This window comes from Festucalex cinctus, chromosome 5 (assembly GCF_051991245.1).
Source record: "Festucalex cinctus isolate MCC-2025b chromosome 5, RoL_Fcin_1.0, whole genome shotgun sequence".
Classification (NCBI taxonomy): Eukaryota; Metazoa; Chordata; class Actinopteri; order Syngnathiformes; family Syngnathidae; genus Festucalex; species Festucalex cinctus.
In genome coordinates, this window is record NC_135415.1 from 27,995,039 (window position 1) to 28,007,742 (window position 12,704).

General features: G+C 37.7%; 1 protein-coding gene across 1 annotated transcript; it reads left to right on the forward strand.

Moving 5' to 3' along the window:
* The first annotated feature begins 1,540 nt into the window (after positions 1-1,540).
* adora2aa (adenosine A2a receptor a) lies at positions 1,541-10,476 on the forward strand. Its single transcript, XM_077522026.1, is given in 3 exon segments — positions 1,541-2,197; positions 8,152-8,952; positions 8,954-10,476. Coding segments are annotated over 3 exon segments (1,314 nt in total). The 5' UTR covers positions 1,541-1,859; the 3' UTR covers positions 9,129-10,476.
* The last annotated feature ends 2,228 nt before the right edge of the window (positions 10,477-12,704 follow it).

Below are 12,704 nucleotides of genomic sequence, written 5' to 3' on the forward strand. Positions count from 1 at the left end.
CCAGCTCGTTTTAAACATGATGTGGATCATAAACGGATCCTTTTCTTTGCTATACAAAGAAATTCCCATGGGAACTGCATTGACCTTTGTTGCCCTTGAATCTGAGTCCAGAACATTGAGCTTGTTTTTCAACCCAAATGCTAATCGGGCTTTGCTGCACTAAATTGTTCTCATTTTTATCATCTTAAGATAAAAAGCACGCCTTCATGAAAACAATTTTCAGAAAAATTATTTATTATTATTATTTTTTTATACAATAGACTGAAAGTGTTTTTATCTCAAATGATTTACATTTCTAGACTGTGGTGAACCACAATGCTTGCTTTTCGTTCCACTTCCTATGGTAGACATCTGCTGCTTGTTGCGTCTCTATTTTAAGTTCTCAAGTTAGCTTGCATGTCATGAACATTTTTTATTTTTTTTTAACTTGCATGATTCATTGACTTTACAAAATGACATTCGAAATCCAAGAAAATTCAACCATGCACATGCAAATAAAAATATTAGATATTATAGTAGCATAGAAAAAATATTAATATACATACTCACTCACTGCTCAGCATAAATGGGTACACCCCAACAGGTTTGTAAGAAATATTTAATTTCCTTTCAGAATCAAGATTTTATTTTATTTTTTTGGGATACTTTAGGCTACTACAAAATATTCCCACAAATGTGGGCCACTGGTTGCAAACAATATTTTTTAATTAGTACACAGACACACACAAAGTACTTTTCTTGCCAAATTTATTAAAAAAAAAAAAAACATTTTGCACAAATAACAACCGGAGAAAAAGATTGACAACTTACTAATTCCAGGCCCGGCAGACATGTTGCTATCCATAAATGTCATAGAAAATACTAAATGTAGTCATTTTGGTTGTATTCATTTTTTTTTATTTTTTTCATTAATTAATTTGATTAAACTGAAGAATTTGTGTGCTTGTGAGCGTGGATGCGTGTTTGTCTCTGTGTGCCCTGCGATTGGCTGGCAACCAGTCCAGAGTGTAAACACGCCAACTGCCCAGAGCCCGCTGAGATAGGCTCCAGCACCCCCCCGCGACCCTTGTGAGGAATAAGCGGTCAAGAAAATGGATGGATGGATGGATGGAGAATTTGTAATCTATTCATTCTATTATCAATCTTACTTTCATGTTGTGAGTTAAGCGCATATTCCACAGAAAACATTTTGGTCAACATTTTGGAAATTATTCTTATGTTTATTGAGATATTGAATAAAAACTTTAAAAAAAATTTTTTTGAAGGGGTGTACTTATATGAGTATGAAAAAAGTATTGAGGAAAAAATAGTTTAAAAAAAAAGTGTAAAAAAAAAAAAAGATTAAGGAAAAAAAAGTATAAATAAAATGTAAATATACAGAAAAAAATGTACTGTATACACACAAATATGTAAGAATTTTGAAATCCGTTTAGTTTGGACTCCTCACACTGCATACATCACGTAGTACAAGCTTGTGATGCGCACTTCCTTCATTGTAAAAGCATTTCCTCTTTCTCTACTCTGCAGCGACTGAGTGCGCGTTTGCCGGTCGCATGTCCCCCCTCCAGAGATTCATGGGAAAAATCCACAGAGGGGAAGGACCTGCGGTGGATCTGGAAAGCCGAGGAGCTTTTAGTGGGAGAGGATGCGATTGATGTCACCCCAGACTTCATCTGCCGTTGTGTTGAGCTTCTTAACAGCAGCTTGAGTTGACCAGGCGGGAATCGACCACCTTTGGACGCCAAAGGTCGGAGGCGAAGATGCCGAGCTCGGCGGTTGCCGGGTCGTCACTATGGTCGTTGAGGTGAGGCCTCCCTCCCTTCCGTCCTCATCGGTCAACGATCATCTCTCTTCTCACCATGCTGGACAACCCTGCCGCCTCGGCCGCTTACATCGCGGTGGAGCTGCTGATCGCCGTCTTCTCCGTGTTGGGCAACGTGCTGGTGTGCTGGGCCGTCTTGGTCAACAGCAACCTGCAGAGCAACACCAACTTCTTTGTGGTGTCGCTGGCGGTGGCCGACATCGCCGTGGGCGTCCTGGCCATCCCCTTCGCCATCGTCATCAGCGTGGGCTTCTGCTCCAACTTCTACGGCTGCCTCTTCATTGCCTGCTTCGTGCTCATCCTCACCCAGAGCTCCATCTTCAGCTTGCTGGCCATCGCCATGGACCGCTACATTGCCATCAAGCTGCCTCTCAGGTCGGTTTGGCGTCATCGCGTCCATTAAACATTCACTTACATCTTCATTTTTAGTCAACTCCTTTTATTTGCACCTAAGAAGAAAGGTCCCGATTGCTCCCCATTTCCATTGTCTCCCACAGCCAACACAGGTGTTTCAAACGATTAGCTAATCAGCGAGCTCTCATCAAGCCTGATAACGATCCTCAGGTGTGTTGGATGAGAGAGATGTGGAAAACAGGCTGGATAGGGGGAACTCGAAGACCGGGGCTGAGAAACTGTGTTTTAACAGTCACAGCCTAAACCTAACAGGAAGTCCGCCATTTTGATTTTGACCTTGGAAGCTTACGCCATTTTGCCCTTTTAGAAAGGTCATGAACTCCTCCTAGAGAATTTATCCGACCATCTTCAAACTTTGGTTGTTATTTCATAACACACTGTTGCCGTGGCGATGCGCTGTTTGCAAAGAAAAATGGTGCTGTTTTTGAAGGCCTAAACATACACAAAAAAACTCACATCACTCTCACTCGCACACATCCCATAATTTTAAAAAATTTTTTAACAAAGCATTCTTGATTGAACATTTGAACCCAAATCTGCAAAAATTGTGAAGCATATGTAGCATGACTTACAAAAGCGTCGACTTTTGGGGCCATATCCTCCTGACTACCAGCAATTCAAATTTGTCCTCTGTAGTGGACTTTTTTAAACCGGAATATCTCCCACCCATTATGTACGATTGAATTAACTCCTATTGTGCTCTATAGAGGACATTCATTCATTCATCCATTTTCCTGACCGCGTGATACCAAATGTGTAGGGGTGGGGCTTTGCTACCTTTGATTGCATCATAAAAGAAAATGGCTTCCCTCAGTGCAAGCACTTTTTATGATTTTTAAACCGAATCCACCCTTTCTACAAAAATAAATAAACCAAAATAAAAAAAATATGATCATTTAGCTTCTGTGACAAGTCAAAAATTCAACAAGCAGAATGTTCATCCACTCAAACATAATTTTTTGGTTAAGTGAATATTATTATTATTTTTATTATCATTATTATTATTATTATTATTATTATTATTATTATTATTATTATTATTATTATTAATAATAATAATAATAATAAGAAGAAGAATTTTTGGCAAGTAAATAATAGCCTGACCTAATGAACAAGAAACAATAATTTCATTGACTATTATTTCATTTTTTTTGTAAAACAGTATATTGAAAATGTCATTGATAACAATAATAGCTACATTTTTTTTTTTATGGTTCAACATATTGAGGGTCTCCTTACAGGTGTAAAACTATAACATATAAATACATTTATATGCTGCTGTATAAATTTCAGGTCCCAAATTGGAGAATCTTGGGAAATCACAAAGTCATGACTAAATTAAAATGGTAAAGTCTTTCGAGTCGATTAAAATGTTATGTAGCGCTTACAGAATTGTGTTGTAGTGATATGAGCATCTCATAGAATCTTAAATAATAAATTACAGCGTGTATTTTCTTCTTCACCTAGCTTGTAGCGATGTAGGCCTAAAAAACTTGACATCTTAACAAAAACTTGACATCTTAACAAAAACTTGATATCTTAACAAAAACTTGATATCTTAACAAAAACTTGACATCTTAACAAAAACTTGACATCTTAACAAAAACTTGATATCTTAACAAAAACTTGATATCTTAACAAAAACTTGACATCTTAACAAAAACTTGACATCTTAACAAAAACTTGACATCTTAACAAAAACTTGATATCTTAACAAAAACTTGATATCTTAACAAAAACTTGATATCTTAACAAAATCTTGACATCTTAACAAAAACTTGACATCTTAACAAAAACTTGATATCTTAACAAAAACTTGACATCTTAACAAAAACTTGACATCTTAACAAAAACTTGATATCTTAACAAAAACTTGATATCTTAACAAAAACTTGATATCTTAACAAAATCTTGACATCTTAACAAAAACTTGACATCTTAACAAAAACTTGACATCTTAACAAAAACTTGATATCTTAACAAAAACTTGACATCTTAACAAAAACTTGACATCTTAACAAAAACTTGATATCTTAACAAAAACTTGACATCTTAACAAAAACTTGACATCTTAACAAAAACTTGACATCTTAACAAAAACTTGATATCTTAACAAAAACTTGATATCTTAACAAAAACTTGACATCTTAACAAAAACTTGACATCTTAACAAAAACTTGACATCTTAACAAAAACTTGATATCTTAACAAAAACTTGACATCTTAACAAAAACTTGATATCTTAACAAAAACTTGACATCTTAACAAAAACTTGACATCTTAACAAAAACTTGACATCTTAACAAAAACTTGACATCTTAACAAAAACTTGACATCTTAACAAAAACTTGATATCTTAACAAAAACTTGACATCTTAACAAAAACTTGACATCTTAACAAAAACTTGACATCTTAACAAAAACTTGATATCTTAACAAAAACTTGACATCTTAACAAAAACTTGACATCTTAACAAAAACTTGACATCTTAACAAAAACTTGACATCTTAACAAAAACTTGATATCTTAACAAAAACTTGACATCTTAACAAAAACTTGACATCTTAACAAAAACTTGACATCTTAACAAAAACTTGACATCTTAACAAAAACTTGACATCTTAACAAAAACTTGATATCTTAACAAAAACTTGACATCTTAACAAAAACTTGACATCTTAACAAAAACTTGACATCTTAACAAAAACTTGATATCTTAACAAAAACTTGACATCTTAACAAAAACTTGACATCTTAACAAAAACTTGACATCTTAACAAAAACTTGATATCTTAACAAAAACTTGATATCTTAACAAAAACTTGACATCTTAACAAAAACTTGACATCTTAACAAAAACTTGATATCTTAACAAAAACTTGATATCTTAACAAAAACTTGACATCTTAACAAAAACTTGACATCTTAACAAAAACTTGACATCTTAACAAAAACTTGACATCTTAACAAAAACTTGACATCTTAACAAAAACTTGACATCTTAACAAAAACTTGATATCTTAACAAAAACTTGACATCTTAACAAAAACTTGACATCTTAACAAAAACTTGACATCTTAACAAAAACTTGATATCCATCCCATCAGTGGAGATGACACATTTGAACCTCCAAGTCACAGCTGAGTGTGGCCAGAAATGGCGTCTCCGCTGAGGCCGCGTCTCCCTGGAACGATCGAATGCATTTGACTCGAATTGCTTCCACAGACGATATCAAACACGTGACGCTATTGTTGACACGCATTTTTCAACTGTGACCTTTGTCCTGTTGTAACTTCCGACAGCACGTTGGGTTTCTTGTTTCCAGGACACTTTTTTTATTTTTTCCTCCACACAACACAGTCCACTTGATAGCTTCTCTGCAGTGATCTTTTCTTCCAGCCCAGTTGTTGTTGTTGCAACGCTGACATTTGCACTTTAACATCTGCAGAATGCGATCGAAACAAACCGTCCGTTTCAGCTGCTCTCCCACACTGTGCGGCATGCACCCCCGAAAATAGACTTAGAAGTACTTTCAGACTTGTTTGTTTAGGACTTTTTTTCAAGAACCAGGAAGAGACCTTGTTGTGATTCATACCAAACTTAGACATTTATGGCAGCGCTGTCCTCCCACCATGAGATCAGAGTTGGAACCAGTGGCAATACCTGGGCCATGCAGTTGGGGCCAACTCCACCTCTTAATACCACCACTGTCATGTTGCAATTATAGAAGCCATCAAATGCAATCGATGCATCAAATCCATCGATGCAAACTGGGCAACAGTAGTAAAATACTACATCATTAAATCCATTCATGTGTTCAGATTGCCATCTTATTTGACCCATGAAGGCAAATCATGTGTGTTTTCATGTTTCTTGATAAAATACTAACAAATTCTATTCACTTTCAATAACCATGATACATAGCAGACATTTTATTACAGTTTTCCTTTGAAAATAAATGGAGTAATAGTGGAACAAATATTTTTGCTGGCTTCTGATTTCAGAAGTAAATATCCATCTGTTTGATGTGTATACAGTATGCAGTTATGAGGTGATCCTGCATTTATATGGGTTCATAGTCATAACGGGGCTACAAGGGAAAACATCATTACCAGAGGTGGGCGAGTCAATGAAATTTGAGCATCGGCCATTCAACAATCGTCAACAGTCAAGACATTCTTCTGTCATCGTTAATCTGTTAATATGTCAAACTAATCCGTCATTCATCAATTGCTCAGTAAAATGAGCGTCCATCAATGTTTTCGTCATTTGATGTGTGCATCCTGTCATTCGTCAATCCGTCACCAAAATGGGAATGTGAATTTATTGATGGATTGACAATTACATTGATGTGCAAAAAACAAAAAAAAACAAAAACAACTTTCCTTCAATGCCTAGTTCATCAATTTTTCGAAATGTCCTGTCAGTCATCAACAAAATGGGCGCCCGTCATTGACAGATTGATGGACCTTTTCCCATCAATGTTGACAGAATGTCCGTGTCTGATAATTGCGATGTGGCCCACTACAACAAAACTAAGTTTGACATCCGTGATATAGAGGCTGAAATGTGATTGGAGAAAAATTCAAACATCCATTTACACGTACTGGAAGCTGTGCAGTTAAGAGAAATGCTACAAAATTAAGACACTAAGACGCCCCATTTTCATACACCTGTGCAAAAAAACAACAGGCACTTCCATAGTACGCCCCCGGCGCATCTGTAAATTTGGTGATTAAAGTAGACTAGATTTTAGACAAGCTAAAGGTAGGTCTAAGTTGTGGCGCAGGTGCTGTAATGTGATTTTGATGGATTTGATCGAGGCTCAAGCCGACCGATTCTGAGCTCCGTTGACGTGTGTGGTTCTTGTCATATTTATGAATGAAATCCGATGATAACAGCCGGGGACAGTCTCTCCTAATTATTAACACATTCACTGCCAGTCCAGCAAAAATGCATTATTTGACGTCTTTTTCCGTCAATGGCAGTCAATGACTTAAGATGAGATGTAACCAAAATTGATGGATTTTTAAGCAACATTTGGAGGATGATCACAAAATATATTGGCACTTTGTGTTTAACACATTCACTGCCAGCCCAGCAAAAATGCATGATTTGACGTCTTTTTCCGTCAATGGCAGTCAATGAGTTAAGCAAATCAATCCATTGAACAAATTATCATTAAGATCTTACAAATATTAATAGCATCAATCTGACTGCGAGGCACTATGGGTGGTGCTGGTGGATGGGGGTCATACAGCAATCGGGGGGGGGGAAGGCAGTCTCCAAGTGCCCACCCACTGCGGCCAAATTAACATCCTCTGCAAGTAGGAGACCTTCTCACAGTTCCTTTTAAACATACAATGTGTGCAGCCATCTCCTGCCTTACATCACCCAGCTCTCTTGCTGCAGTGAATTAAAAGGGATTGAGGGGAGCTGCTTCGATTGGCCAGGAGTTGGCTGCATTCCCTCCCACAGTGGAGACAACACTCGCTTCTACCTGAACTAGTCTTGGAAGATACCAAAAGAGAGAAAACTCCACCCATGCCCTTTGCGCTAGACTTGCATCACAATAGGGCCTGAGACTTTTGGCTATAAACGAGAGCAAATTTATGGAACAAATATTAGAATTTAAGTTGTGAATGTAGATCAGTGCTTGATAGTGTTTCGCCCTGACTTTCCGCAACAAGTACAGAGGTGGCAAATCCAGGTTGGGAAAGGAAAAACCCTTACAGTTTGGATTCAGCCCCTTGTGCTAGCTAGCTAGCTAGCTAGCTTCCTAGCTAGGGGAGCTAGCTAGGGAGCTTGCTAGCTAGCACAAAGGGCTAAAGCCAAACTGTGGCATGTTTTTTTTTTTGTACTTTCTGCGTTTCATTCATGATGTCGCTTATCAGGCTGTTGTCTCCCCTTCAAGGTATAACAGCCTGGTGACAGGCCAGCGGGCGCAGTGCATCATCGCCGTTTGCTGGGTTCTCTCCATCATCATCGGCCTGACGCCCATGATGGGCTGGCACAAGTTGTCTGAGAAGGAAAGCGGCGACTGCCCACCGGGGCTGATGACGTGCCTCTTCGAGGAGGTGGTGCCCATGGATTATATGGTGTACTTTAACTTTCTTGCCTGCGTGATGATTCCCCTGCTGCTGATGCTGGCCATCTACCTGTGTATCTTTATGGCAGCCCGTCACCAGCTCAAGCTCATTGAGGTCAAAGCGCTTCACGGGGAAAAGTCGCGCTCCACGCTCCAGAAAGAGGTCCAAGCCGCCAAGTCCCTGGCCATCATAGTGGGCCTGTTTGCCGTCTGCTGGCTGCCCTTGCACATCATCAACTGCTTCACACTTTTCTGCCCCGAGTGTCAGCGTCCGCCGCTCGTCGTCATGTACGTGGCCATTATCCTGTCGCATGGCAACTCGGTGGTCAACCCGTTCATCTACGCCTACCGCATCCGGGAGTTCCGGCAAACCTTCCGCAAAATCATCCGCCGCCACGTCCTGGGCCGGCAGGAGCTGCCGCAGCGACGCGGCAGTAAGCGCAACTCGCTTCACAGCAGCTTCACCGACTCCATCAGGCTCAAGGCCAACGGACTGAGCTTTGACCTTTGCTCCGAGCAGGGCAGCGGCGATGGCGGCGGCGGCTCCGAAAACTCGGCTGCCGTCTCCCCCGTCGGGGGCGGCCTGTTGACAGTATCCCAAACGCCTCTGTCACTTGTTGTGCCGAACGGATCCCAACGGACCGCCGCAAATAGCCATCTGTCGCCACCGACGGTATTCGGCGGCATCAGAGGGCGCGGCGGAAAAGAAAGCGCCGCCGAACCCGAGCGCCGCCCAGGTGCAACCACAGTTTAACAGGCAGAACAGGGAAAGCAGCCCGAGTGAGCTGACTAAAGTCGCTTGACGCATTCTGAAGTCATCAACACGCCACTGGTCAAATGCAGAGAGTATTTATTTTCTTTTTTTCAATGTATCCACGGCAGTGATGTTTGGTGACAGGCAGAAAAATGAATGCTCTTCTACTATTTGACAGAACTTTATCACTCGTTTATCATTTTTTGTTACATTCATGTTTAGTGCATGTGAGAGTTTTTCTAATGTTGCGTATGGCGCGTCGGCTCAATAAAAGGCTGGAAATGTAGTGAAGCAAGTCAACAGATTTATCGGAGAGGTATGTAAAAACAAGGAATAACACGAAAAAACAATGACCAAAGGAAGTAAACAGAACGGGAAGCCTGGCGGCCCACCAATTAGTGCCCCAACTTTCTTAGATTGTTCCTACTGCTACTAACTTTTTTTTTTTTTTTTTTGCGCGTGTCATGTCCTGGTTAACAGAGTATACAAAAAATTGTTTTTAACCTCTCTAAAATATCCTTTTCCCCTCATTCAGGAGCAAAATACATTTTCATACCTCAATCAATCAGTTTTCTTCTTGCACTATTTTCCCTTTCAGTTGGTTTAAAAGCAGGATTTTGTTTGGTTTTTGAGAAACGATCATTTGCAGAAATTGGCACAGTTTTTTATTTTTTTTTTTATTTTTAAGTGGAATGTTTTTGATTAAAAGATATGCTTTGTTTTTAAATTTGGATATTCTCAGTTGGGCTTTTATGGGCATCTCAAACAATTCAAGCCTGCTGTAGTCACATGACTAGTACATAATTTAATCTAATCCTTGGATTTGAGTGACCTTTTAGGAGACGTCGTGTGCCGTTCTTCCGTTCTGACTTAAGTCGATTGACCTGAGATGAGAGTGGGTTGGGATTCTCTCCAGTGATCACTTCAACTGTCTATTTCATTGATGTTATACTTATGTAAAAATTGATGAATGAATGAATGAATGAATGAATGGATGAATGAATGAATGAATAATTGATAATAAAATATTATAAAAATAATGAATTCTCTCCAGTGATCACTTCAACTGTCTATTTAATTGATGTTATACTTACGTAAGAATGAATGAATGAATGAATGAATGAATAATTGATAATCAAATATTATAAAAATAATGAATTCTCTCCAGTGATCACTTCAACTGTCTATTTAATTGATGTTATACTTACGTAAGAATGGATGAATGAATGAATGAATGAATGAATGAATGAATGAATGATAATCAAATATTTCTCAAGTTATCATTCTGGCATTATGAATAGTTTGAGCGTTCCCATTGGCTCAGTGGTACAAATTCCCATTCCAATGAAAATGGCATGTTGTGTAAAGTGTAAACACAAAATATAATGATTTTAAATACTTTTCAACCTATATTCATTTGAATGGAACCCAAAGATTAATTATCAAACTGATGATTTATTTTTTTATTTTTTTTATTTTTTTTGCAAATATTCATTTTTGATGCCTGAAACATGTTCCAAAAAAAAAGCTGGGCAGAAGCAACATAAGTTGAGCAATACTCCAAAAATTCTTACTTGGAACATGTTTAACTGGAAACAAGCGAGTGACATGATAGGATTTCATCATGTACGATTCATAATACCACCAAAAGATTCCGAGAATCTTTTGTAATATTGTATGGGCCAGTACTTTTCCGACGGATCTTCAAAATATTTTACTGCTGCAAAAGCGTTTTGTCAGTTTGGCTGCTTCTTCTAAGTCATATGCCCCAAAAGCTCAACTTTTTTTTTCTTAATGTAATGTATTGAAAAATTTTGATATAAATTTGTAATGTTAAAAAAAAAAAAAAAAAAAAACTCAAAGAGAATTAGTTTGAACATTAATTGATAAAATATAGGTTGAAAATGAATTGCAAATTATTGCACTGCTTTTATTTACATTTTACGCAATGTCCTTCATTGGAATTAGTGTTTGTAGTTGGGGTCGTTTCTCATATTAGATTTGAAACTGTGGCGAAAGATCTGGTTTACTCATCCTGGGAAAAGCATATTTAATCAGTCAGACTATCTTTGGAGCTCTTTATTTTCCCAGCGTTACTTTTCAGTTCCCCTGTGAGTTCAGGTTAGAGGAGTCAGGGCCTACTTCTGTTTGAAATGTTCCCCGAGGGGGCGAAAGTACTTTTGAAACTTTCACCACAGGGACTACCGAGATCTTCGTCTTCGGTTTCTATTCTGAGCGTTGATCAAAAGGGTAAAATGCATGTTGCAAACAGGCATAAAAATATGGATATTTCTGCGCAGAGTGGTTCAACAAATGTAATAAATGTGCTATAAACTGCGAAATGATTTTTCACAAGGCATGCACGCCTTTAATTTCAAGAAATCATGATCTGTAACTCGTCTCCTACTACATTATAAATGTTTTTACACTGTGCAACCTTTCAGTTGTACTCGTTCATCATGTGCGCCATTTATGCAGTTTTCTACTAAGGTATGCAGCATAAAAATAAAAAAAACTAGCGTGCATACTGTACATAATGAGAACAACGACTGCAGCCTCGCCCGTGCTTTCATTGCAACTCCCTGCTGAGTTCAACTATTCATTGTCAAAAGGGGAAAACGCCAAGCAAGCAAGACGTCACCACTCATCTGACAACGCTGACACCTGCTGGCGGTTTACACACACTGCAGCTAAGTTCATACTTCAACCAAAGATCCTGAAATACAGGTAAGGCCTACATTGTAAAAAGGGGAAAAAAAGAACGTAAAAAAAAGGGTAAGCAGAAAACCACTTCTCATACTTTACCCCCCCTCTATAATTAAAGTTTGTAGTTTTAATTTTAACAAGAATTTGCCCTATTTTCAGGTTGTTTTTTTTATGTTTAATTAGAAAAATCTTAACATTTTGAAACAATTAAATTCCCTAGAAATATAGCAAGTAAACATATTACGAATAGTAATATTTAAAATTAAAATGTAGTATTATTAGTAATGTAAATGTATACTTTGTTGATAGTGCTTTTTTTCTTTTCTTTGATTATTTGATCGTTTTGGTTTTTAGGGTTTTTCTTCTGTTAAGTTCCAATTAGATGTTCCCAAATAGATCAGAAAATAAATGTGCACAAAATCAAAACCTGATTGTGTGCTGTGTGTGTGTGTGTTTTATCAATTTATATTCACCACTAAGATGAATAAAGAACTCACAAAATGGTTAAATGGTACAACCTTCATTTTAATGACTGATTTAACGAGGTTATCGTCTGTTATCCTGGCTCGGCTCAAAATTAATTTCAATATTACATTTGAGTGTCCTTCAATTAATGATTATTAATTTAATAATGAACAATTATTAACTCATTCACTCCCAAAAACGTATAAATACGTCATATTTTAAATGTGTACCAAAGATGTATTTATACGTTTTTTGTTTTTTGTTTTCATGCCAGAGCATAGAGAAGGCTTTGATGCAGTCTCTCTACTGCATAAAATGGTTGAGTGGCAGCAGAGCATAAGAGATCAACCAGGCCATGTTAAAACAAGCTGATTTCCCCACAGTTCTAAGCAGAATTGTGAAAAACGATGAAACTTAGCAATGTTCTATTGCTAATTGCTGCACAGCGGAAACA